This window comes from Callithrix jacchus, chromosome 17, assembly GCF_049354715.1.
Source record: "Callithrix jacchus isolate 240 chromosome 17, calJac240_pri, whole genome shotgun sequence".
Taxonomy (NCBI): domain Eukaryota; kingdom Metazoa; phylum Chordata; class Mammalia; order Primates; family Cebidae; genus Callithrix; species Callithrix jacchus.
This window is the reverse complement of record NC_133518.1, coordinates 55814418-55841171: the sequence shown is the minus strand read 5'-3', so window position 1 is coordinate 55841171 and position 26754 is coordinate 55814418. Positions and strand designations below refer to the sequence as shown.

General features: G+C 38.5%; 1 protein-coding gene and 1 long non-coding RNA gene across 7 annotated transcripts in view; one reads left to right on the top strand and one right to left on the bottom strand.

Annotated features, from left to right (window-relative positions):
• Window positions 1-15385: 15385 nt before the first annotated feature.
• Window positions 15386-26754, bottom strand: part of PLCL2 (phospholipase C like 2) — a 267523-nt gene continuing 256154 nt past the window's right edge. For all 5 annotated transcript variants that reach the window (XR_013528664.1, XR_004735843.3, XM_035278046.3 and 2 more), the window contains one exon: window positions 15386-16251. Coding sequence is in view for 3 of the 5 variants with exons in the window: in XM_035278046.3 (XP_035133937.1) it covers window positions 16072-16251 (180 nt within the window). In the remaining 2 variants the exon portion in view is untranslated. The remainder of the gene's footprint in view (window positions 16252-26754) is intronic.
• Window positions 16902-26754, top strand: part of LOC128930001 (uncharacterized) — a 53967-nt gene continuing 44114 nt past the window's right edge. For both annotated transcript variants that reach the window (XR_013528666.1, XR_008477451.2), the window contains exon 1: window positions 16902-17082. This is a non-coding gene — a long non-coding RNA (uncharacterized LOC128930001). The remainder of the gene's footprint in view (window positions 17083-26754) is intronic.

Genomic DNA, 26754 nt, shown 5'->3' with positions numbered 1-26754 from the left:
CTGCTGTTAGTTGAATCTACAAATGTGGATTCCATAAATACAAAAGGTCAGTTGTAATAGGAATTCTAGAAAGAATAGGCAGAATAGAGAGATTATAATTAAATAAATAGTAGAAAAATATTTCCAGAATTGACACACAAGATTTCCTAAATAAAAGGGCCTATCAGTGATTGAGCAGGACATTAAATATCACTGAAGACTCTCAAACCTGTGTCCCCAGTCTCTCGCTGCCTGGACCATCTAACATATACACTGGCTCCATCAGTCTATCTGGCACTTCAATTTAGATAGGTCCTAAGGGCACTTTTAACATTTTTCTCCAGACCTGCTTTCCCCTACGTCTTGTTGCTTTCATTGAATGGCATGCTGTTCACCTCGCTGCTCAGGTGAAACCAAGGAGCAAGCCTTGATTTCATTTTTTTTCCTGCTGCATCCAACTAAGACCCCACATGTGATGACGTCTCCCATCTCTATGGACACAGTCTATTCTATACCACTATCATTGCTTGCCTGGTTGACAGTAATAGCTTCCTAACAGATCTTCCAGCCTGGGTGACAGAGCGAGACTCTGTCTCAATACTACTACTCATTATAATAAGCTGTAATAAATTATATAATTAAGAAACAAGAAAGATTTTACTAAGGGAAAGGCATGAAATAATAGTAATAATGATATAGCATATTCCCCAACTCTGCTCCTACTTCCAATTGTTTTTCTCCTAGTTTTTACATTTTTTTTATTTTTAAGATATAAAATCAGCTTGACTGAGGTATAATTTACATACCATAAAATGTAAAGACTTCAAATGTACAATTCAATGAGTTTTGACAGATGTCAAGTATATTGTAACTAGAACTAGGTTAACTAGTTGTACTATTTGTACTAGTTGGACACTAGTTGCAACCCGGTGTGCTACGCCAATCAGGATATTGACTTCTTACATCTATATTACATGTAAATCACTCCAGAAAGTTCCCTTTGGGGTCAATTTCCACTACATCCCACCCCACTTCAGGAAACCACTGACATGATTTCTATTACTATCTCTTACTTTTGCCTATTCTAGAACCCTTTGTAAATGGAATCACACAGTATGTAGTCTGTAGTGTCTTACTCAGCAAGAGGTTTTATGAAGTCACCCACATTTGTTGCAGGTACCACCTTATTCTTATAGTTGAACATATGTCTATTTCATGAATATAGCCCAATTTGTTCTTCCATTTTTGTATTGATGGTCATTTGAGTAGTTTAAGGTTTTTGAATACTATGAATATGAATTAAGCTAGTATAAATATTCTTGTGTGAGTCTTACAGTAGATATAAGTTGGAATTAGAATTGCTAGTTCATAGATCAGGTGGATGTTTAACAATATTTAAAAATGTCCAACCATTTTTCAAAGTGGTTGTACCATTTTCTTTCCAACAATGATGTATAAGAAATATATTTTCACCAACATTTAGTATTGTCAATTGTATTAGTCCATTTTCATGCTGCTGATAAAGACATACTAGAGACTGGGCAATTTACAAAGGAAAGAGGTTTAATGGACTTATAGTTACAAGTGGCTGAGGAGGCCTCGCAGTCATGGTGAAGGCAAGGAGAAATAAGTCATATCTTACATGGATGGCAGCAGGCAGAGAGAGCTTGTGCAGGGAAACTCTACCTTATAAAACCACCAGATCTTGTAAGACTTATTTGCCACCATGAGAAGAGCATAGGAAAGACGTGCCCCCATGATTCGATTACATCCCAGTGGGTCCCTCTCACAACATGTAGGAATTCAAGATGATATTTGGGTGGGGACACAGTCAAACCATATCATCAGTCTTTAAAATTTTATCCATATTGGTGAGTGTGGAGTGATGTACGTTGTGGTTTTAATTTCCAGTTCCCTAATGACTTATAAAGTTGAGCATCTTTTCAAATGCTTTTTGTCTATTGTTATATTTTATGTCAATTGTCCTTTATCTATTATTTTTATCATATTGGTATGCTTTTTTTTTTTTTTTTTTTTTTTTTTTGAGATGGAGTCTCACCGTATCATCCAGGCTAGAGTGCAATGGTGTGATCTCAGCTCACTACAACCTCCACCTTCTGGGTTCAAATGATTCTCCTGCCTCAGCTTCCCAAGTAGCTAGGATTACAGGTCTTGCCACCATGCCCAGCTTAGTAGAGATGGAGTTTCACCATGTTGGCCAGGCTGGTCTCAAACTCCTGACCTCATGATCTGCCCTCCTTCACCTCCCAAAGTGCTGGAATTATGGTTTGCTTTCTGAGTTGTAGGAGTTCTTTAAATATTCTGGAAACAAGTCCTTTATCAAATATAGTGTTGCAAATACTTTCTCCCATTCTGTGGCTTGAGTTTTAATTGTCTTAATAGTGTCATTTGAAGGGCAGAAGTTTATCTTAAAGTCAAATTTATGAAGTGTTTGTATTTAATAATTCCAGTTGTTATCTATTTTTCTATTTGTCCCATGTATTCTTTGCTCCGTTTTCCTCTTATTTTGCTTTCCTTTAAGTATTTTTTTATTCTATTTTACTTCCTTTGTTGGCTTATTAACTATAACTCTTTATTATGTTACTTTAGTAGTTTCCCAGGGCTTATAGTCTACATCAACATATAATAGCCTACTTTTAAGTACAATTATACCATTTAATATACAGCATAAGAATCCTGCAACAATTTACTTCCAGTTCTCCCCCTAGGACTTTGTGCAATTGTTGTCATACTGTGTATGCATATAAAGCTCACATTGCATTGTTATTTTATCTTTTAAAGAGAGTTAAGCAATAAGAAAAAAATTAAAATGTTTTTATTTAATATATATGTAGTTACCATTTCAAGTACTCTTCTTTTTTTGTGTGAGCAGATCAGTAATTCTATCTGGTTTCATTTTCTACTTGTTGGGAGCTTAAAAAAAGTGTTCTTTTAATGTGAGTTTGTCGGTAAAGAATTGCTTCAGCTTTACCGAATTTTTATTTTTATTTTTCTACTCTTAAAAGACATTTATTGCTGGTATAGAAATCTAGGAAGAATTTTTTTTCTTGGAGTCAGTACATTAAAGATATTGCTTCACTACCTTCTCACACTGTTTCTGAAGACAGATTGCTACCATCCTTATTTTTGTTCTTCTGTATAAAATGTCTTTATTTTTTTCTCTAGCTTTGTGTACAATTTTTTTCTCCTTATCACTGTGGGTTTGAAACAATTTAACTGTGGTATGTGCCATGGTGTAGTTTTCTTCTCGCATCTTGTGCCTGGGGTTTGTTGAACTTCCTGGATCTGTGGGTTTACAATGTATACCAAATATGGAAAATGTTTGGATATTATTTTTTTAACTATTTTTTTTGTCCTTCTCACTCACTCTTGTTCTTCAGATACTCCAATAGCATTTACATGAGGCTATTTGAAGTTGTCCCACAGCTCACTGATACTCTGTTCATTAAAAGAAAAAAATTTAAATTTTTGTGGGCACCTAGTAGGTGTGTATGTTTATGGAATACATGATGCAATGCATAATAGTCATATCATGAGAAATAGGGTATCTGTCCCCTCAAGCATTTATCCTTTGTGTTACAAACAATCCAATGATACTCTTTTAGTTATTTTACAATGTACAATTAAATTATTATTATTTTTGTTGTCCCCCTGCTGTGCTGTATACTAGATGTTATTCCTTCTATTTTTGGTACCCATTAACCATTCCCACCTCCTCCAACACCCATTCACTACCCTTCTCAGACTCTGGCAATTATCCTTCTACTCTGTATGTCCGTAAGTTCAGTTGTTTTGATTTTTTGTATCTCACAAGTAAGTGAGAATATGTGATGTTTGTCTCTCTGTGCCTGGCTTATTTCACTTAACATACAGACCTCCAGTTCCATCCACGCTATTGCAGATGACAGGATTTCATTCTTTTTGTGGCTGAAGAGTACTCCATTGTGTTTAAGTACCACATTTTCTTTATCCATACATCTGCTGTTGGACAGTTAGGTTGCTTCCAAATCTTGGCTTTGTGGACAGTGCTGTAATAAACATGGGCGTGCACAAAACTCTCTGATATACTGATTTCCTTTCTTTTGGGTATATACTCAACAGGATTGCTGTATCCTATGGTAGCTTAGTTTTTAGATTTTTGAGGAATCTCCAAACTGTTCTCCATAGTGGTTGTACTAGTTTACATTTCCACCAACAATGTATGAGGGTTCCTTTTTCTCCATATCCTTGTCAGAATTTGTTATTGCCTGATATTGGATAAAGCCCTTTATCCTCACACCATTAACTGGGGTGAGAGGATATCTAATTGCAGTTCTGATTTTCATTTCTCTGATGATCAATGATGTTGACAAGTTTATCATATGCTTGTTTGCCATTTGTATGTCTTTGTTTGAGAAATGTCTATTCAAATCTTTTGCCCATTTTTAAATTGGAGAATTATATTTTTTTTCTACAGACTTATTTAAGCTTGTATATATTCTGGTTATTAGTCCCTGGTCAAGTGGATAGTTTGCAAAAATTTTCTGCCATTCTGTGGGTTGTCTCTTCATTTTGTTGATTGTTTCCTTTGCTGTGCAGAAGCTTTTAACATGATGTGATCCCATTTGTCCATTTTTGCTTTTGTTGCCTGTGCTTGTAGGGTATTACTCAAGTAATTTTTGCCCAGACCAATGTCCTGAAGAATTTCCCCAATGTTTTCTTGTAGTAGATTCATATTTTGAGGCCTTAGATTTAGGTCTTTAATCTATTTTGATTTGATTTTTTTATATAGCAAGAGATAGGGGACTAGTTTTATTCTTCTGCATGTGGATATCCAGTTTTACCAGCACCATTTATTAAAGAGATGGTGTCTTGCCCAGTGTATGTTTTACCACCTTTGTTGAAAATGAGTTCACTGTGTGTGGATTTGTTTATGGGTTCTGTATTCTGTTCTATTGGTCCATGGGTCTGCTTTTATGCCAGTACCATGCTGTTTTGGTTACTATAACTCTGTAGTATAATTTGAAGTCAGGTAATGTGATTCCTCCAGTTATGTTCTTTTTGCTCAGAATTGCTTTGGCTATTGTGGGTCTTTTGTGGTTTCGCATAAGTGTTAGAATTTTTTTCAATTTTTGTGAAGAATGTCAGTAGTATTCTGATAGGGACTGCATTGAATCTGTAGATTGCTTTGGGGCATATGGAAATTTTAACAATATTGTTTCTTCTAATCCATGAATAAGGAATACTTTTCCATTTTTTTTGGTGTCCTCTTCAATTTCATTTATCAATGTTTTATCATTCTCATTATAGACATCTTTCACTTCTTTGGTTAATTCTTAGATATTTAATTTTATTTGTGGCTGTCACAAGTGGGGTTACGTTTTTCCTTTTTTTTCAGATTATTCATTATTGACATAGAAATGCTACTAATTTTTGTATGTTGATTTTACATCCTGTGACTTTACTGAATTTATCAGTTCTAACAGTTTTTTGGTAGAGTCATTATCTTTTCCAAATATGAGATCATGTCATCTGCAATGAAGGATAATTTGACTTCTTCCTTTTCCATTTGAATGTCCTTTAGTTCTTTCTCTTATCTGATTGCTCTAGCAAGGACTTCCCATAGTATGTTGAATAACAGTAGTGAAAGTGGATATCCTTGTTATGTTCTAGATCAGAGAAAAGGCTTTCAGTTCTTCCCTATTCAGTATCGTATTATCTGTGGGTCTGTAATATATGGCTTTTATTATGTTCAGGGATATTGGATATTCCTTCTATACGCAGTTTTTGGAGGCTTTTTTTTTTTTTTTTTGAGATGGAGTTTCGCTCTTGTTACCCAGGCTGGAGTGCAATGGCACGATCTCGGCTCACCGCAACCTCCACCTCCTGGGTTCAGGCAATTCTCCTGCCTTAGCCTCCTGAGTAGCTGGGATTACAGGCACGTGCCACCATGCCCAGCTAATTTTTTGTATTTTTAGTAGAGACGGGGTTTCACCATGTTGACCAGGATGGTCTTGATCTCTTGACCTCATGATCCACCCACCTTGGCCTCCCAAAGTGCTGGGATTACAGGTGTGAGCCACCACGCCTGGCCTTTTTTTTTTTTATCTTGAAGGAATGTTGAGTTTTATCAAATGCTTTTTCAGCATCAGTTGAAATGATCATTTGGCTTTTGTCCTTCATTCAGTTGATGTGAGGTATCACATTGATTGATTTGAATATGTTGAGCCATCTCTGTACCCTTGGGATAAATCCAACTTGATTATGATAAATGATTTTTCTAATGTGTTGTTGAATTTGGTTTGCTAGTATTTTGTTGAGAATTATTGCATCAATATTCATCAGAGATATTGGCCTGTAGTTTTCTTTTTTTTGAACTGTCTTGGTCTGGTTTTAGTATCAGGGTAATACTAGCCTTATAGAATGTGTTTTGAAATAGTCTCTCCTCTTCTATTTTTTGGAATAGTTTGAGTAGAATTGGTATTAATTCTTCTTAAAATGTTTGGTAGAATTCAACAGTGAAGTCATCATGTTCCAGACTTTTTTTAATGGGACATTTTTTATAATAACTTCAACCTTGTTACTTGTTATTGGTCTGTTTAGGCTTTGGATTTCTTCTTGATTCAATCTTGGTAGGGTGCAGGTGTCTAGGAATTTATCCATTTCTTCTAGATTTTCCAATTTATTGGCATATAGTTGTTCATAGCAGCCACTAATGATCCTTTGATGTTCTGCAGTATCAGTTGCAATGTCTCCTTTTACATCTCTGATTTTCTTTATTTTGGCCTGCTTTCTTTTTTTCTTAGTCTGGCTCAAGGTTGTCAATTTTGTTATCTTTTCAAAAACCAGCTTTTTGTTTCATTGATCTTTTGTATTGTTTTCTTCATTTCATTTATGTCTGCTCTGGCCTTTATTAAAGCCTCTTTTTTCTCATCTAATTCTAGATTTGGTTTTCCCTTGCTTTTCTAGTTCTTTAAGATGGATCATTAGGTTATTTGTTTGAAGTTTTTTCTTCTTTTTTGATGTAGACATTTACCGCTGTAAATTTCCCTCTTAGTATTGCTTTTACTGTATCCCACAGGTTTTGGTATGTTGTTTTTCCATTATCACCTGTTTCAAGAAATTTTTCAATTTCCTTTTTAATTTCTTCATTGACCCACTGGTCATTCAGGAGCATATTGTTTAATTTTCATGTGTTTGTACAGTTTACAAAATTCCTCTTGCTGTTGACGTGTAGGTTTAGTCCACTGCAGTCGGAGAAGAATGCTTGATATTATTTAAATGCTTTCAAATAGTTTGTGACCCAACATATGTTCTATCCCTAAGAATGATCCATGGGCTGGTGAGAACAATGTGTATTTTGCAGCTGTTTGATACAATGTTCTGTGTCTATTAGGTCCTTTTTTCTGTCATGCAGAATAAGTCTGATGTTTCTTTGTTGATTTTTATCCAGGAGATCTGGCCAATGCTAAAAGTGGGGTGTTGGAGTCTCCAGCTATTATCATATTGGAGTCTATCTCTGTCTTTAACTCTAATAATATTTGCTTTATATATCTTGCTGCTCCAGTTTTGGGTGTATATATGTTTGTAATCATCATACCCTTTTGCTGAATTGACCCTTTTATCATTGTATAACGACCTTGTCTCTTCTTACAATTTTTGTCATGAAATCTACTTTTTCCGATAAAAGTATAACTTCTCCTTTTTTTGTTTTTTGTTTTGTTTTGTTTTGTTTTGGTGGGCATGGAATATCATTTTCTTTATCTTTATTTTCAGTCTGTATGTATTTTTATAGGTTAAGTATGTTTCTTGAAGGCAACAGATCATTGTGTCATTTTTTAAAAATCTGTTCAGCCACTCTATGTCTTTTGATTGGAGAGTTTAGTCCATTTACATTCAATGTTTTACTGATAAGTAGGAATTTATGCTTGCCATTTTGTTATTTATTTTCTGGTCTTCTCTTCCTTCTTATCTTTCTTGTAGTGAAGGTCATTCATTTTTGTTTTATATTTTATATCTGTGCTTTATTTTGGATACTTTGTATTATTGCTATGTTTACAAGTTTAATCTTTTCTTTTGCAAAATCTACTCTGTCACTAATCCCATCTATTGTATTTTTTATTTTACACATTGAAACTTAATCCCTGGAGGTTTGACTTAGGCCTTTTAAGAAATATTATATCACTACTTAGTTTTGAACAGAAGAAATACAGCTATAGTAAGTGTTTTGATACTGTTGTCTACTATTTCTGATATCTATGCCAGTTTTGGGTTGGTTTTAATTTTCTCCTCATTATAAGTCATATTTTTCTGCTTCTTTGCATGTTTGTTCATTCTCTTTTGGAAACATTTGTGAATTTTATCATTTTGGGTCCTGGTCAGGCAAGCAGGTCAGTTACTAAAACAAAGTTTGATCTTTTCAGGTCTTGCTTTTAAATGTTTTAGGTGGGACCAGAGCAGTGTATGTTTTCAGGCCAATTATTACCTACTTGAGACAAGACCCTTCTGAATTATGAGGATCTCTGATTGACACTATCCTGGCCCTATGTAAACACTGTGTACTCTTCTCTCTATTCCATACATTCTCAAAGATGGCAATATTGCTCCCAAAGGGACAAAATTTAGTTTTTAGAGAAAAATTTTTATTATTTATGCATAAAGCAAAGGTATACATATCTGTATCATATATATATATATACACATATAATATACATAATGTATCACATATACATTAACATCTGTGGCATAAAAATTTCATGGGGGAGAATGATTACAAAAATGTCTACAGTGACTTCCAAGAGGGTTAATTGTTAAAAGGTTGATTGTTGCTACAGTTATTTTGAGTGGTTCTGTGCTCTGCCTCAGGTAATGCTCTCACAGGTGTAATGATCAGTACTCTGCTGGATGCCAGAGCGGTACTCTGCAGATGTCTGCTCTTTCTTTGCGTGGCTCCCTCCTCTGGGGTGCTCTGTCCTGAAAACTCTAGCCACCTCAGTCTCCCAAGTATCTCACCTCCATTGCTTCAGTTCAGGGGGTCTTCTAGGCTCTGCTGGGCTTTCTCCTTCTTGTACCATGGCCTGGAAACTCTCTCAAAGTCATAAGCTGTGGCAATCATAGAGCTCATCCCATTTGTTTCCCTTTTCTAAGTCATCACTGTCTTTGCCAAGGGTCCAAGGCTATGAGAACTATTGTTTCATATATATTTTCCGCTTTGGGTTGTTTTACGTGGAAAATGTTCTCTACCTCAGCTGAAGATGGGAGTTAGCATATTCACTTTTGAATGGCACAAGTTTGGTGGCATAGGATCACAAATGTCTTTTTTTTTTGCAGGTTTGGCCACACTATTTGTATAACAAATTAATTCTTATGCAATTATAACATTATAAAGGCTGGTTATTATTTTCTAATGTTAGAACCAATCAGAGAAGCACGGACAGTTTATAGTCACAAAAGAGAATATTAATGGCATCTGGAGACTGCTGATACAGCAAGTAGTAGCAGGTGGTTGGGAGTTAAGAGTACAGAGGTTGTGGAGAGAAACAACAGAGAACATGAATTTTCTGATCTAACATGGTGGTGGATCAAAGTATGGAAGTCAATAATTGATGCATCAATAAGCAATTTGAATTATATTTTAAAAGTTATTAAGGTAATCCAACAGAACTAAAATGAAAATGTTCTGACTAGGGATTGGGAATGGAGGGAGAGCAAAGAGAAGGGATAGTGAAATGAGCCATGTTTTTCGTCTCCCTTCATGTGATGTCAGCCACATGGGGCTACTGACTTATTGAAATGCAGCAAGTGCAGCTGAGAAACTTCATATTTTATTGTATTACTTTTTTATTAAATAAAATTTAAATTTATAGCAACATGTAGCTCGTGCCTATCATATTAGACAGCACAGATTTAGATGTTTCTATCATTATAGAAAGTTCTATTGGACAGAACTGGTCCAGAGTTTGGGAGACAATTGTCAGAAAAATCCAAACCAGAGATGATTACACATGATAAGTCCGTAGCACTGAGGCTTGAGGAGATGAGGGGAGGGCTTTACTCTTCATATTAAACTTCCTTTATGCTTTGAATATTTATTACCTATATTATAATTTGTTATATGTTCAGAATGCTCACCTTGACCTGTCAGCTTAATGGCTACAATGATCCATTTACAAAGAATTTTTACAATGGTTTTTGGTTTACAGTCTTGTTGAGACTTTAAAAATACTTTTAGAGGTGAGACACTTGTTCTTATACATTTGAATAGTTACATCTAAACATAGGTTGTTAAACTGTTAGTCCCTACTTTCTACCTAACATCTGTGGCTTTGAATAAATACATAATTATCCTAGTGGATAAAACTGAATTGCTCATTGCCTTTACTTAAGTACTCAATGCTTTGATTTCTCTGATCCTTAAAAAGAGCTATGCATTTCCTTGACGAACTTCTCAGGGAGAGGAGGAGGGCATTTGTTGGTGGCATCTGAACATCGCCATGTAAGGAGGCATTGGCCATGCTGTTTCCCTTGGGGAGTAGGAGACGGGCAGTGTGAGAGGAATATGCACTTTTTAAATTTACATTTGTTAGCATTTGACTTATTTTGGTAACAAAAAACTCCCTAACAAGGCCTACCAAGCCCTTCCTGAGAGCCCCCAGGCCCTTGCCACTCACTCCGCACGCTCTCCCTTTCCTTCTCTGCACCCCAGTCTCACTGTACTTTCAGGTCCTCAGGCAAGGCTGCACTCCCTCCTGTCACTGGCTTTTGCAGAATGTGGGGCTCTTGGTCTAAAGTGCCTGAATTGCTTCCCACTCTTTTATCTCCTGCTGCCGACCCTTTTCTTTGGGGTGGGGCAAGTAGGGAGAGCATCTTTGCCTTCAGGCCTCAGCTCAGATACCGCTTTCTCAGGGAAGCTTCCAAGGTAGGTTGTATTTTCCAAAAATAATCTTAACATCTCCTATCTCGTATCATCTTCCACAATGTGACCTTGTCACCCTCTGGTTGAGTTCTCCACCCCCGTGGACCTGGGCAGGACCTAGCAACTTGCCTAAACAGTAGGATGTAGCAGCAGGGACATGCTGAGGCTTCTGAGGATAGGTTTCCAGGAGCCTCAGGAACAAGAGCCACTTCCATGTAGGTCTTTGGAATCCTTGCCCTTGGGACAATCTCTTTCAGAACACACTGTCCTGTGGTGAGGAGTCCAAGCCACACGGAGAGACCCATACGGAGGCTCTAGTCCACAGCCCCAACTGAGCTCCCTGCAGTGGTCCTGTGAACCAGTGAGCCAGCCACTGAAAGACCCATGCGGACACTGTAGTCCACAGCCCCAGCTGAGCTCCCTGCAGTGGCCCTGCGAACTAGTGAGCTGGCAGGTCAGCCCATCACATGACCAAAGCCTCTGCTGACATCTGCCAGTGCCTTCACGATAGACCCCAAGCAAGAAAACTGAGGGGAGCCCAGTCAACCCACAAAGCACCAGTCATGAGAATAAGTGACTGTTTCAGGTTTTAGGGGTTGTGTTACAGAGCAGTAAATACTCGCTCCATCTTCTCAAGAGCGGTGAGGCCCTGTTAAACACCCTCATGGTCCCACCTATCAATAACGAATGGCAACATTACAAGTCCGCTGCTAGCTGGGTGCTGGTCTAAGTCCTTTACGAACAACTCTTAAGTCCCCTGTAAGGGAAAGCAGCACTAAACAAAATACTTCCACAATTACAGAGGTAAGGTAGGCTAAGCACACCTCCCCTCAACACTCAGCTGGGAAGTGATGGGATGAAACTCAGGTAGCCTCTCAGTGGGGCCTCTCCATAGCACTTTCCATAGTTTTAATAGTACCTATATCTTTGGAATTATCTGGATAAATCTCTCTCTCTTCCCAATTACACTCTGAGTTCCATGGGGGCTGGACCATGCCTGTTTTTGTCCAGAGTGAATCCCTGGTGTCTAAAATGTGCTCAATAAAATCAGAGTAAGTCTCAGTGGCTTCTAGGGAGTTCATGTATAGCATTTAAAGAATAAGGCTGCAGTGGCTCATGCCTGTAATCCCAGCACTTTGGGAGGCTGAGACAGGCAGATCATGAGGTCAGGAGTTCGAGACCAGCCTGGCCAACATGGTAAAACCCACCTCTACTAAAAATACAAAAATCAGCTGGGCATGGTGGTGCACGCCTGCAGTCCCGGCCACTTGGGAGGCCGAGGCAGGAGAACTACTTGAACCTGAAAGGCAGAGCTTGCAGTGAGCCAAGATTGTGACACTGCACTCTAGATAGAGTTAAGACTCTGTCTCAAAAAGTAAATAAATAAAATGCCAAATACCTTATTATATTTTACAAGATAGTACCCAACTTGTAGTTTAGAGGTGACATATATATATCTGGAATTCAAAAGAATGCTTGGGAATATAAGCTTTGGAGCAGGCAGAGCTGAGTTTAAATCCTGACTTGAGCATTCTGTGGTGTTAGTTAACTAACCTGTCTAAAGTCTTCATTTTGTCATCTGTAACAAAAAAACAAACACTTTGCCAGTTGTTGAGAAGATGAAATGATATGTGCAAAGCGTCTTGGACACAGTCCTTGGCACACAGCCCCAACAAAACGTCCCACTGTCAACTATCACAAATAGAAAATTCTTACAACTGACAGAAAATGTTAGGTCTGTTCATAGCAAATACTGGTCGAGACGTGAGTATTTGAACCACTGAACCTGTAGACAGATATATCCAGCTTGGGTGTTCTTCCTCATTGCATGAGTCAATCAGAACTATGTTGTAACTGCATTAAATTTGCATTTATAACTTTTTAAAATGCTTGATTGAAGATTCATCAAATTCAAAGTACCTCAACATACTAAATGAGGCCACATGGCAAAGACTGCATGTGGAAATGTCTGCAAACTGGATGGCTTTCCCCATTTAGTGCTTCACAGCCCAACTCCAAGTGGGTGAGGAAGAGCAGCCTCCCTAGGGGCTGCCCACCACCCTCCCTACGAATTCTGCTCCATGCCCTGGTTCCTGGGTCATATGCGCCCAGAGATGGTAAGCATTTGGGTTTAGATAGCTTCTTTCTCAGTGTTGGCAGAAAGTAGATTAATGCCTGCAACACTTGAAGTAGCTGAGAGGATACACTGCAGATGAATGTGCAAAGGGAAGCAGAATGTACTTAGTGTGTTCCTACATGCCTCAGGATTGACTCTGTGGGGCTGACATCCACCTAACTGCTGGGAACCTGACACTGGGCTTGATGGTCAGTGTGACATTTCATTTCTTACTGAATTGACCAGCTGTTCTCCATGATTTCTGTGCATTTTTGTCCAACTCGAAATTTTCCAGTGTCCTCAGCGGAGATTTACCAGTTGTTTTCATGCTATCTGTGATCATATATATTCCTCCTCCTAATTGGGAATAATGGTGTGTGTATGTGTGTGTGTGTGTGTGTGTGTGTGTGTGCCTATAGTGTGCCCTCTATACACTTTAGTCAAATTCACAAGGAATTATTGGTATTTACAATGAGTAACTTAAATGGGTGCCCCCCTCATTTAAGGAATGCAGATAACAGGAGGGAGCAAGCATGTGACCCCTGCTGTCACCACAATTTATGCAACCCAGAAGCAGGGACCTCATTTTTATTTGATCAGCAAGGATTATAAGGTCTCCACTCTAGAATCTTATAATTCTAGATTGAATTATAAGATTCAATCTAGAGTGGACCAGTCAGTCCTTTGTAAGAAAAATCTGTTTATAAAGTTCCATAAATCATAACCTTTGCCCTCATCAGTTTAATAAATGTTTTCTGTTTCCATATGAATGGGGAAAAAAGAACAGAATAGCTCAGTTGGTCATGAACTTGTGCCCTGCTGATAGGAGTCATCATCCTCAATGAAGGATGGTGCATTTACTGGCAGAGGATCTAGACTAACAGGAGAAACGCTGAGGCTTTGGGAACAACTCCCAACAGGCATACCTGCTAATCTCATGGCCTGGCTTATTCCTCTGATGAGATGGGTCAAAAGAAGGTTGACGCTTTATCATGGAAAGGTGAAGCAAACCCCGGGCTGGGTTTAGCACCAACATTACCCCTAATAGACATTTTGACATCAGGCAATGATGCATTTATTTTTATCTGCAACTTCGGCATCTGAAAAAGAAAGTGTAGGACTGAATGATCTCACAGACTCCTTCAATTATAAAATTGTTGATTCTAAGCCTGTATAAAGTACAATAAATTACATGTGTCTTGCTATCAGAGTTATTCAAGTCACATATTAGATCATGCCTGTCATTACTAGAAGTGTAGAAACTTTTTGTTCAATTTCATTATATTTTAAGTCATTTTTAATGATTTCTGGATTTTTCACTTTGAATCGAATATTGCTATTTACTTACCAGCTAAGTTCAAGTACTGTTAACAATAATCTAAGTTATACATTATTTCATTTCTCATTCTATAAATTTACTTTTAATTGTCTGCTATTTTCGACTTGCTTTTACTCCGTGTAGAGTTCATTTCTGAGCTAAGAGCCTACTCTACTGCCTGGTGGTTAGCTGGGTGTGCAGGGAAAGGCACTATTATCCAAGTAACAGGCTTATTTTCTAAGTGGAATTACATCTGGAGAAGGGCAGTGGCGACGAGTACCTTAACTTAAGCACATCATTAGAATGCAAATGACAAGAATGGAGCAAAGAATTGTTTTTTAAGAGGATATTGAGGAGCCTGGGCAGAAATGAATGAACAACATGAGCACCTGAGCATCTCTTTAACTGTGAGGAAATCACTAATAAGATACCCAGCTGAAGATTACATATAATTATCTGGCTCACATACCTGAGTCACTGAATAGAGAAAAAAGGGGTTGCTGAAGATTTAAAGTAAATATTTACCCTTCCAAAATTTGAAAGCAGTTTTGGTTTGGGAGAAGTAGTAATTAGGCTGCAGTGTTCAGTATCTTGAAAGCACGAAGTTTCACTGATTTGGAAAATAAAAGCTTGGATTAAAAAGTCAGCTGGCACAAAATTATCTTTCAAAAGTGAAGGAGACACAGAGACTTTCTCAGACAAACATAAATGGAAGGAATCTGTTGCCAGTAGACCTGTAGGAAAGCTACACCTGCTCCTGCCCCTCTACCTGCCTTTGACTGACATTTGCCAGATCTTGAGGTGCATGTCACTACAGACCTAATTCAGAAGCATCAAGAGGGCAGCTGTTGGCATCTCGGTTCACTTTACAGTCAGCTGCTGTTGCTTAAAGCTGTTGAAACCTTACCAAAAGCAAAATAAGGTCAGCCCAGACAAGCAACTTATTTTTGACAAAGCTGTTCAACAAGTAATTGGCTACTCTTTCAAGTAGAATATTTTGAACTAGAAATCTTAAAAGTTAAGGCTTCATTAAACACATATACTGCTATTGCAGAAATATCATAAAACATCTTTTTAATGTGAACACTACTTCATACAATGAAAAACTATTTACAATGTGTTGTTTCCAGATTGGTTGCTTTTACATCATCTCTACCCATGTGCTGACTCGGCATGTGTCTTCAGCCAGGGAGCTTCAGTCCAATTGCACATTCTCCTTGACGGCTCTCCAAGGTCCTTGGGGGATTCAGGAAGCCTGTCCACTTACATTCTCTGTAGTTATTATGGCTCAGCAAGCATGCCACCAAAATCATCTAGAACCCAGAGACTCTGGCAACCCCACATAAGTAAAAATGCGTAGATCAGGTTTTTTTTCTCCAATAAATACTAATTTGACAATCCAATCCATTTCCATCTTAAGAAATTGTTTTCACTTAGGAAAATGTTTCTCAATGGAACTAGAGTGAATAATCTGTTCTTCATACTGGAACTGAGTTAGGATGTCTTTGTATACAAATATAGCATATTCTGGCCAGCAATATAATTGCTTGTTAAAGAGTTTATTTGCCTTCACACGCAGGATTGCTACATACATTCACAGTTTTAATAGACTGTAATTAGCTATTCCAGTTGTGCTTTAAAATTCCAAATATTATCTTCATTAGTGAGTGCAAAGCACATGTCCCATCTGACTACAATTGGTCCTAGAGTTATAAACTCCATAATGATTTATTGTAAGTTTCCTCATTCTCCAGTTTCATCATTTGCTTTTTCAGGTATGACTTCCAAGCTCCGGCGTGGCTTCTGCACATCAGCATTTTCAGTGCCTGGTTTATTCAGTCCACATGAAACAGCAGCAAAATGGATTTGTTTCAGGTTCTCCAAAGTCTCGTTCTTAGCATATTTCAAAAGATCTGCTTGTCCCTATAGCAAAACATGCAATTAAACAATATTAGAGATGATATAACTTAGTGCTATACTTCAACAATATAGATCTTTCACTGAAATAGAAGTATTTTGATTCCACAAGAGGGCATAAGTATTTCTTATTGGCACTGCATCTGAATAGGTCAATTTTAATAAAAAGTGAGTTTGTTTTCCCAGTTTCAACACTACACTCCAAGAGTACACTGCCTTTCTGGCCCTTTCTATTTATAGATCTGCATGGGGTTCTGTGGGCATGAACTATTCCTGTCTATTCTGATTAAAATTACATCTTTCATTAGTTGTTTGGCCAATCTTGTTTTTTTCCCTTTTAAGGTTTGCTTTTTCTTTCTTTTTTAATAAACCTTTTTATTTTGAATAAGTATAAATTCACAGAAGGATAAAAATACAGTACAGAGAGGTCTTATGTACTCTTTCCCAAATTTCCCCGAATGGTTATGTCTCATATAACTATAGCATAATAACAAAACCAAGAGCTGAGAGGGGTACAAAGTGTGCCTATGCTTCTGTGTGACTTCATGACATGTGTGGGTTCATGCAACCACCATGGCAACCAAGGCACAGCACTGTGCCATCACCAAAGGGAAGTCACACCCACCCCCTCCTCTCCACCATCCCTAAACCCTGGCAACCACTAATCTGTTTTCCATCTCTGAAGACTGGCTTTTGAGCCCACACAGCCTTTGGTAAGCACTGGCAGCCGTGGGCACACAGCAGGTTCTCACTGAGCAGTTGTGAAGGAAAGAGTGAAGCAAAGGATTCTCTACTCTGGATACACTTTCTCAGCCAAATTTTAATTCCTTTTATGAGGTATGATCATCAATTTGATCTATGCAGTATAACATGATGTAGATCAGAAAACACTAGGTGAATTGAAGCACAGTCATTGGGAGTCTGGAATTGGTGCTGACAATGGGCCAATGAAGTTTGTCACCCTCTTTTCTCTTAACATTTTGGGCCAGACAGTTCTTTGGAGGTGGGGAGCTGTCTTGAATAGTTTCTGATAATCTAGCAGCACCCCTAGCACCTCCTCAACTGTGACAACCAAAAATGTTTGCAGACACTGCTAACTGTCTCTTAGTGGGAGGGTGAGATACTCCCGGTTGAGAACCACTGGGCTAATGCATCAGCCAATTATCCCAAAATTATCAAGCAGAAGAGATGATGTGGTCCTCTATTGTTGTAAATCCCAACACACTTACTTTGCTTTTTTGTTCTACTTTTCTTTTCAAATTTAACCTGCCTTCCACTAACAGTTTTTTCTACTTACACTGTTACCTTTCCTTCTTTCTTACTCTCCTTGCTGGCTCTTTTTTCTCCATCCCCTTGGGTTCTCAATGAATTCTATTCTATTATTTTCTCTATAATTCCTCTGCAGTTTGACTTTTTCTTTGTCATACTTACACCTTCTCCCCCTTTCCCCCTCTTTGAACTGCCTTCCAGTGTACGTCCCCTTTAAGGCATTCCTTTCCAGCAAGAGCTTGGGGCCAGCTGCAGAGGGCAGTGGGTAGGGACTTACCTTGGCTGGCAACTGGACTATAGTCAAATGTCAGCTACTGGTGAGATCAAATTGCAAGGCAATTTAAACCATCATGAGGCCTAAATCCACAGAACAGTTTGCTGCTTACCACTTACCATGCATGGTTTTCCTGCTTTACAGAGTCCTTTAATTAGTAACTATAAATAGATGTTCCCTTGCTTAGATTAACTGAAGGAGCTTCATTTTTATTCATTCTTACTAGTCACTGAACTCGTATGTTGAAAATTTACTAGTTATGAGTTCTTTGTATATATATCATATTATGTCAGGAATATAATTTCTTGTTAAATAGTGTATTTCCCTTCACAAACAGAATTGCTACATACATTCACAGTTTTAAGAGACTGTAAGTAGTCTTTCATTTGTGTTTTAAAACTCCAAATGTTATTTTTTTAATTAATAAACTTTAATTTTTAGGACAGTTTTAGGTTCACAGCAAAACAGGGCAGAAACTACAGAGAGTTCCCTATGCTCCCTCCCCACACAAACCCTCTCCAGTAGCCACATCCCACACCACAGTGGTACACTTGTTACAATCAGCGAACTTATGCTGCCACATCACCTCAAGTCTGCTGCTTAAATTGGGATTCATCCTTGGTTTTGTATATTCGATGGTTTTTGAAAAATGTATAACAACTTCCATCTACCCTTATAGGATCAAGCAGAATAGTTCCACGGCCTTAAAATTCCTCTGTGCTTTGCTAGTCATTCCTCCCCACTCCCAACCCCTTAGCAACCACTAATCTTTTTACTGTCTCCGAAGTTCTGCCTTTTCTACAATGTCATATAGTTGGAATCACAGTGTGTGGTGTTTTTGGATTGGCTTCTTGCACTTAGTGAGATGCATTTAAATTTCCTCCATGTTTTCTCATGGCTTGATAGCTTCTATCTTTTTAGTGCAGAATAATATTCCGTTGTCTGGATACACTACAGTTTATTTATCCCATTCATTTACATGTTCGTTACTTCCAAATTTTGGCAATTAAAAATAACTCTGCTACAAGCATCTGTATGCAGATTTTTGTGTGGACGCAAGTTTTCAGTTCATTTAGGTACATTCCAAAGGGTATGATTGCTGGATGATACAGTAAGAGTATGTTCAGTTCTGTCAGAATTACAGGCAGTTTGACAGTTTCTGCCGAACTGTCTTGTACCATTTTGCATTCCACCAGAATAAATGAAAGCTTCTTTTGCTCCACATCCTCACCAGCATTTGGTGATGTTAATTTTGGATTTTGACTACTGTAATAGATGTGTATTGGTATCTTATTGTTATTTTAATATACAATTCCCTAGTGACATGTGATGCTAATAGACTTTCCATTTGTGTATATTCGTTGGTGAGGTGACTGTTCAGACTTTTGCCCAGTTTTTAATCAGGTTATTTCTTTATTGTTGAGTTTTAAGAGTTCTTTGCTTACTTCGGAAAACAGTATTTTATCAGATGTGTCTTTTGCAAATATTTTCTCCCAGTCTGTGGCTTCTCTTCTTGTTCTCTTGACATTGTCTTTTATAGGGCAGAAGTTTTAAATTTTAAGGAAGTCCAACTTACTCATTCTTTCATTAATGGATTGTCTTTGGTGGTGTATCTGAAAAAGCACTGCCATATCCAAGGTCACCTAGATTTTCTCCTGCGTTATCTTCTAGGAATTCTATGGTTTTGTGTTTTATCCTTAGGTCTATGATGTATTTTGAGTTAATTCTTGTGAATGGTGTAAGATCTGTGCCTAGATTGATTTTTTCATGTGGATGTCATTTTTTTTTTCATGTGGATGTAAAATTTTTCCAGCACTATTTGTTGAAAAGATGAAGTCTCTATTTCACTGTATTGCCTTTGCCCCTTTGTCAAAGATCAGTTAATTATTTTATATGGGTCTATTTCTGGGCTCTTCTATCCTGTTCCACTGATCTATTTGTCTATTCTTTTGCCAATACCACACCATTTTGTTTCCTATAGCTTTGAGGTAAGTCCTAAAGTCAGAACAAGTCAGTCCTCTGACTTTATTCTTCTCCTTTAATATTCTGTTGGCTATTCTGGGTCTTTTGCTTCTCTCTTTGAACTTTAGAACCGGTTTGTCAGTATCCACAAAATAACTTGCTAGAATTATTTTACTATTTATTTATTTATTTTTATTCTTATGCTTACTGGAATTTTGATTGAGATTGTGTTTAATCTATGTGTCAAGTTGGAAAGAACTGATATCTTGACAACATTAAGTCTTCCTATCCATATATGTAGAATATCTTTCCATTTACTTAATTCTTTGGTATATTTCACCAGAGTTTTATAGTTTTCCTTATATAAGTCATATATAAGGTTTTAGATTCACACATAAGAATTTTATTTCTGGGGGTTCTAATGAAAATGGTCTTGTGTTTTTAATTTCAAATTCCACTTGTTCTTTGCTGGTATATAAGAAAACAATTGGCTGGGTGGGATGGCTCATGCCTGTAATCCCAGTACTTTGGGAGGCTATGGCCTGAGCCTCAGGAGTTTGAGACTAGCCGGGGTGACATAGCAAAACCCCATCTCTATATAAAAATCAAAAAATTAGCTGGGTGTGTTGGTGTGCGCCTGTATACCAGCTACTTGGGAGGGTGAGGTGAGAGGATCACCTTAGCTCAGGGATGTCAAGACTGCAGTGAGTCATGATCATGCCACTACACTCCAGCCTGGGTGACAGTGAGACCCTGTCTCAAATTTTGTTTTCTTTTAAAAAAAGAAATTGATTGATTTTTGTATATTAACCTTGCATCTTGCAACCCTGCAGTAATTGCTTATTATATTGTTCCAGGAGATTTTTTGTCAATTCTTTTAGATTTTCTACACAGATGATTATATCACCTGTGAACAAAGACAGTTTTATTTCTTCCTTCTCAAGATTCATACCTTTTATTTTCTTGTCTTATTGCATTATCTAGGACTGGACTTCCAGGTCAATGTTGAAAGCAGCAGTGTCAGAGAAATCCTTGTTTTGTCCCTAATCTTAACAGGAATACTTTGAGTTTCTCACCTTTAAATATGATGTAAGCAGTATGTTTTTTTGTAGATGCTTCTTATCAAGTTAAGTAAGTTCCTCTCTATTCCTAGTTCACTGAGAATTTTTATCATGAACGGGTGTTAAATTTTGTCAAAATTTTTTTCCGTATCTATTGATATAACCATGAGCTGTATCTATTGATATAACCATGATACAGCCTGCTGATGTGATGAATGACATTAGTTGATTTTCAAAAGTTAAACCAGCCTTGTATACTCAGTATAAATCCCATTTGATCATGGTGCATAATTCTTTTTATTCATTTTTGGATTTTAATTGTTAATATTTTATTAAGGATTTTTGCATCTGTGTTGATGAGAGATACTGGTCTATTGTTTTCTCTTCTTGTAATGTCTCTGGTTTGGTATTAGGGTAAAACTGGCCTGGTAGAATGAGTTAGGGAGTATTCACTCTGCTTCTATTTTCTGGAAGAGGTTGTAGAGAATTGGATCATTTCTTCTGTAAATGTTCAGCAGAAGCCACCAGTGAACCTAACTGAGCTGATGCTTTCTGTTTTGGAGGGTTATTAAATGTTGATTTGATTTTCTTAAGATATGGAATTATTCAGATTGTCTATTTCTTCTTATGTGAGTTTTGGCAGATTGCACCTTTCAAGGAATTGGCCCATTTCATCTAGGTTTTCAAGTTTGTGGGCATAGAATTGTTCATAATATTCCTTCACTATCCTTTTGGTGTACATAAAATCTATGGTGATGTCCTTTCTTTCATTTCTGACATTAGTAATTTGTACCATCTCTCTTTTTTTCTTAGTTAGCTTGGCTAGAGACTTATTGATTTTACTGAGGTTTTGCTAGGACTAGCTTTTGGTTTTATCGATTTTTTCTCTATTCATTTTTTGCTTTTAATTTCACTGATTTATACTCTTATTTTTTATTAATAAAAATCAGTACCTACCAAAAATGCCTATCTAGCATATACTCTTGGACATCACATGTCCAGTTGAGTTTTTGATAACCTGCTACTACTCCTACTACCAGCTACTCTTCAGTCAAAGCAACTCCATTCTTGCAGTGACCTGGACCAAGAACCCAGGTGTCATTATTCACTCTTCCCTTTTTCTTCTATCCATCATCCCACCTGTCAGCAGGTCCTATTGTCACAATCTTCAAAACATATATATGAAGTTTCTCACCACGTCTTACCATTCTCACTGCCACCACTGGTTTAAGCCACCATAATCTTTCTTCGAGTTTATTCTGACTGGTCTTCCTTCTCCATTTTCAATGTGACAGCTAGAGGACATCCCTTCCCCTCTGTTCAAAACCCTTCTGTGGCTCTCCAAATAAGTTAGAGTGAGAGTCAAAGTCCTTGCCCACAGCTTCATCTGACCTCCTTCACCCACCCACCCTGTATTGTTCACAAAGCCTCTGCAATACTATGCTTCTACATGTTCCTCAAACCCACAGGTCCTCTCTAGTCCAGACTTAAGGTCTGTGCACTCATTGTTCCCTCTGCAGGGAATGCCTTTGCCCCAGAAATGCACCTGGCTAGCACCCTCCCCTCCCCTTGATGCCATGTTGACTCTGATGCCCTCTTCACAGTGGTGCACTCCCTGACAGCCCCGTCTTGTCTAATTAGAACATCCAGTCCTGTCCGTAATTTTCCTCACCCCTTTCCTGACTTGCTCTTTCCATAATACTTACTGCCATACTCTATTGCTTTGTTTATTGTCTGTCTCTCCCACTAAATGTAAACTTCATGAGGGCTGGAATTGTCTTCTGATCACTGTTGAATCCTCAGAGCCTAGAACAGTGCCAGGTACAGAGTACAGGCTCCATAACCATCTGTTGAATGTAATTAAAGTAAAATCTGAAATCTCCCCATTAATCTCCTACCTCCTCCCTAAACAATGTGTTTTGCCTTTTTCTTGGCATTATATACATATTACAAATAGGTATTTTGTTTTACTTTTAATGTAAATAAAATCAAGTAATGTATATTGTTCTTTGGTTTCCTTTTATTGTCACAAAAAGTTATATCTTAGGGCTCTTTCCATGTCAGCATATATAGATCTACCACATGATGACAGGGTATTTAAAAACAAAAATCCCCAGATGGCATAAGATAATTAATGTGGTAATAACAGAGCTCTTCATCTGGTTGAATCTTATGTTTCTCAACTTCAGAGAAGTCATCACAGCATCTTGAATAGAACAGGCCTTTGAACATTACCAAGTCGAGACACTTAGGACCCACAAAGGCAGTAAATCTGGGCCTGAGGAGCTGCTGAACTTTGTCCACAACATTTTTATTTTATTCTATGTGTCTAAAACCATGTTTAAGATATCTTGGAGGTAAGGCATGTAGTGTGAGTAAAAGCAATTCTGGCTGGGCATAGTGGCTCATCCTGTAATCCCAGCACTTTGGAAGGCCAAGGCAGGCAGATCACCTGAGGTCAGGATTTCAAGACCAGCCTGTCCAACATGGTGAAACCCTGTTTCTACTAATAATACAAAATATTAGCTGGGTATGGTGGCAGGAGCCTGTAATTCCAGCTACTTGGGAAGCTGAGGAATGAGAACTGCTTGAACCTGGGAGGTGGATATTGCAGAGAGCCAAGCCCATGCCATTGTACTCCAGCCTGGGCAACAAGAATGAAATTCAGTCTCAAAAACAAAAAAATTCTGAAAGAGGTGGGAGTGTTTGTTGTAGCAGTGTTCATATTTCATTGCTTCAAAAGACTTGAAAAGAGGAAAGGTTACTTAAAACACTGCCACCCACTGACACAGAGTGTCTGGTTTTGAGGACTCCTTCCACAAAGCTGACTTTGCAATGTTTTCAGCTGAACAACTCAAATGTCATTTGATTTCACACATTCCAGTTTGAATTTTTTAACTTATTCTATTTGGTTTTCATCTCAAAAGAGTTATAACAACCTTAGGTCAAAATGTTTAAGGTGCTTACCTAGGCCCAGAAAGTAATCTTTAACGGGCAGTGGCTGGATCCCAGCAACTCTTGCTGTGAGTCTGCAGTGACTGTGGTTTTTCTGGCTGAGCCTGTGGCTTACCTGGGATTGGATCAGAGGCTGGAACAGCCAGGAAAAGAACAATGGCAGCTCCAAATGCCAGACCCACACCCCAGCTGTGCTCAACCCTCGGCTAATCACCAAACCTTCTTTATGACCACAAAAGATGTCCTAGTTTTTAATATATTAAAAATATTTCAAGACACATCTGTTAGTGCTGCATAGTTTTAGGAGCCAAAATTAACAATCACAAGCCATTGCTTTTATTTAGATGAAGGGGCAAAACAAAAGGGATTCTATACACCAGCTAATTTTTTCAAAATCCTTTTGTCCAACTATCTATTAGAGAAAAACAGTTGCCTTACTTCTGAGGTGAGGGCTCTAGTGCGGCGGCAAAGACTTCCCCTGCCCTCTGCCACCTGTGCAATGGCCACATGCGTGGGTATTGAAGAGAGCAAAGATTAGCACCTGCCATTCCCTGGGGGCCAGCAGACACTTTTCTTACAGATCACATCCAGTGTGAGGGAGGAGAAGGAGGGCACTTTTATCATTATAGGAGTCTGAAGGAGGCACAAAAATACTCCTCCTCCATGGCTTTCTTATCTACTTGGGAACACAGAGAGGAGCATAGCAGAATTTAGGTACCTTCACTGATACTACCTGTTCCACCAAAAGAGGATGCTAGGGAAGTGCTATTACCAACCCCATTTCATTAGGAGGATACTGAGTTGAGAGAGATTACAGGTAGAGTCTGAACAGCCAATCACACTGAAACACACACACCTTTCTCTCTGGTGCGTTTGTTTTGTTTTCCTGTTGGATAAACTAAACTGTGAGGCAAAAACCATACAGAGTTGAACCCCACAGACTGCATGCAATATTTTAAAGCAAGCACATGGAAATGTCCACTACATTTTTCAGGTACCCAGCACATCAACATCTGTGTAGATAATTCACTCTTCCTGTGATTAAAAGCAGAAGCAGAAATACGGATTTCCAATGTGTGTTTGTTGAATGAGGACTGAGTGAACAAAAGAATGAATGGATTGTGGGAGTCTTGGTTACGGATTCTAAACCCCCCTCATCATTATACGTTGACAGTTCCCCTTTCAAGAGTTCTTTTGAGGCTGGCAGAGAAAGTGGCACATTCATCAGAATTAAGGAAGGCCTCCTAGCTTGGTCAGGCCTACTTCTCACTGAAGTCTCAGTAAACTTTATGGTTGAAAAAAGACCCCCTGATCATCAGAGTCACCCAAACCAAGAGCAATGGGATACATGCTTTTGTGTAGGACATTAGGTTTGTTTTAAGAGTGCGTGATGTTTTCTGCCCTTTTGGCTTCCTGTATGTCCACTCACACATTTGATGGGCATGGAACATGAGCTGTAAATCAGCTTGTCTCCCTACAGCAGGAAGACCACCTTCCCTCCACCCTGACTTCCACCCCAAAGGGTACAAAGAAGCTGCCAGGGGAGAGGTTCTGTGCAGGAGTGGAAAGGAGCTCCCTCTAAGCACAGCTCCTGCCTTTGGTTTTTCCTGGACCCAAATAAGTGCTTCTGTGGTTCGAGGCAGTGTCTTGATGATGCAGGGACAGTGGGCTGCATGGATCTGACCATCCGTGTGTCTCCCTCTGCCTGCCACAATTTTGCCTATATTTGGGCTGTTATCACATTTACAGTTAGTCCCCAGTTGTCCCATGGTTGTGCTCAGAGGTTTGTACAAAAGTTAATAATTTTAAATATAAGATTCAATTCATTAAATTCAGAATGAATGCCTTCCTCCTCAGAAATAATTTTATTTTTCCTTCATGAAAGACAGAGGGTTGGGGGTGGTAGCATTATGGAGGAGGTGGCGTCTGAGGTGGAGAAACTCGGCAAGAAAGGATGGCAGGTGGTCCAGGGGCTGTGGAGGATGCTGCCTGCCACAGTGGAGTGACTATGACTCCAACACAAGGCACCTCTGGAGCCCAACTATTTAGCAGCATGATTTCTATGCTACAAAGAGTTCTAGGTTCTGACTTTGACTACATATCCCTCTGCTACAGACCTGGCCATGGGCAAGGCTAAAGTCCACTATGCAGTAGGACAGTGGCCTCGTCTGGCTCAGAGCTGGCCACTCTGGTGGCAGAGGTAGGTGAGGGTTCAGGAGCAGGCTTCAGAGTCTCCAGACAGTGGAGGTGAGTCATGACCTAAGCACAAAAGGTGGGGTGTCAGGAGAGGGTTCCAAGCAGGGACCAGGGCCAGAGGTGAGGGGAGGTGGCCCAGCTGTGTAGAGGATGCAGAAAGCAAGAGGGGATGCTAAGAGGCAAGTGGGACTGGGCAATGGGCATGAGAGCCCTTGGAAACACCAGGAAAAACAGAGTGCACGGAAGCACCTCCTTCGCACTATTCATCTCTCAAGCACACCATTTACACAGTCAAACATTAGCTGAGTAATCACAAACTCCACATGAGTGGGGTCCCAATGTTTGGAATTTTACTGTGTTTCAAATGGACCAGAAAGAACAGCCTGTCTAATGACAACCGCTAATGCAGTTTGATTTTCTGAGCCATTCTGAGGAATTTTCACACGCTAAATGGAGAAGTGGTTTTCAGTCAATTACAGCTTTTCAGGAAAACAGACAACATAATATACTACCTATAATAAATACAAATAACTAAAAGCTTTAATGACCAAAAGGAGTCATACATCGAGCATCATGGTAATTTCTGAAAAGAAAATAAATGCCAGTCTTTAAGTCAAGATAAGCACTGAACCTCAGGTGAAAATGAAGAAAATCAAGATGAATGTCTCACCAGGTGCAAAAACCATCTGGTTTATTGATTTATTTTTTGGCAGAAGTCTTAGGTTCCTAGAGAGAATAAACCCTAATTACTTTTAAGGTTTATTGATAGTCTTGTTTCTGATGGTAGCAGGG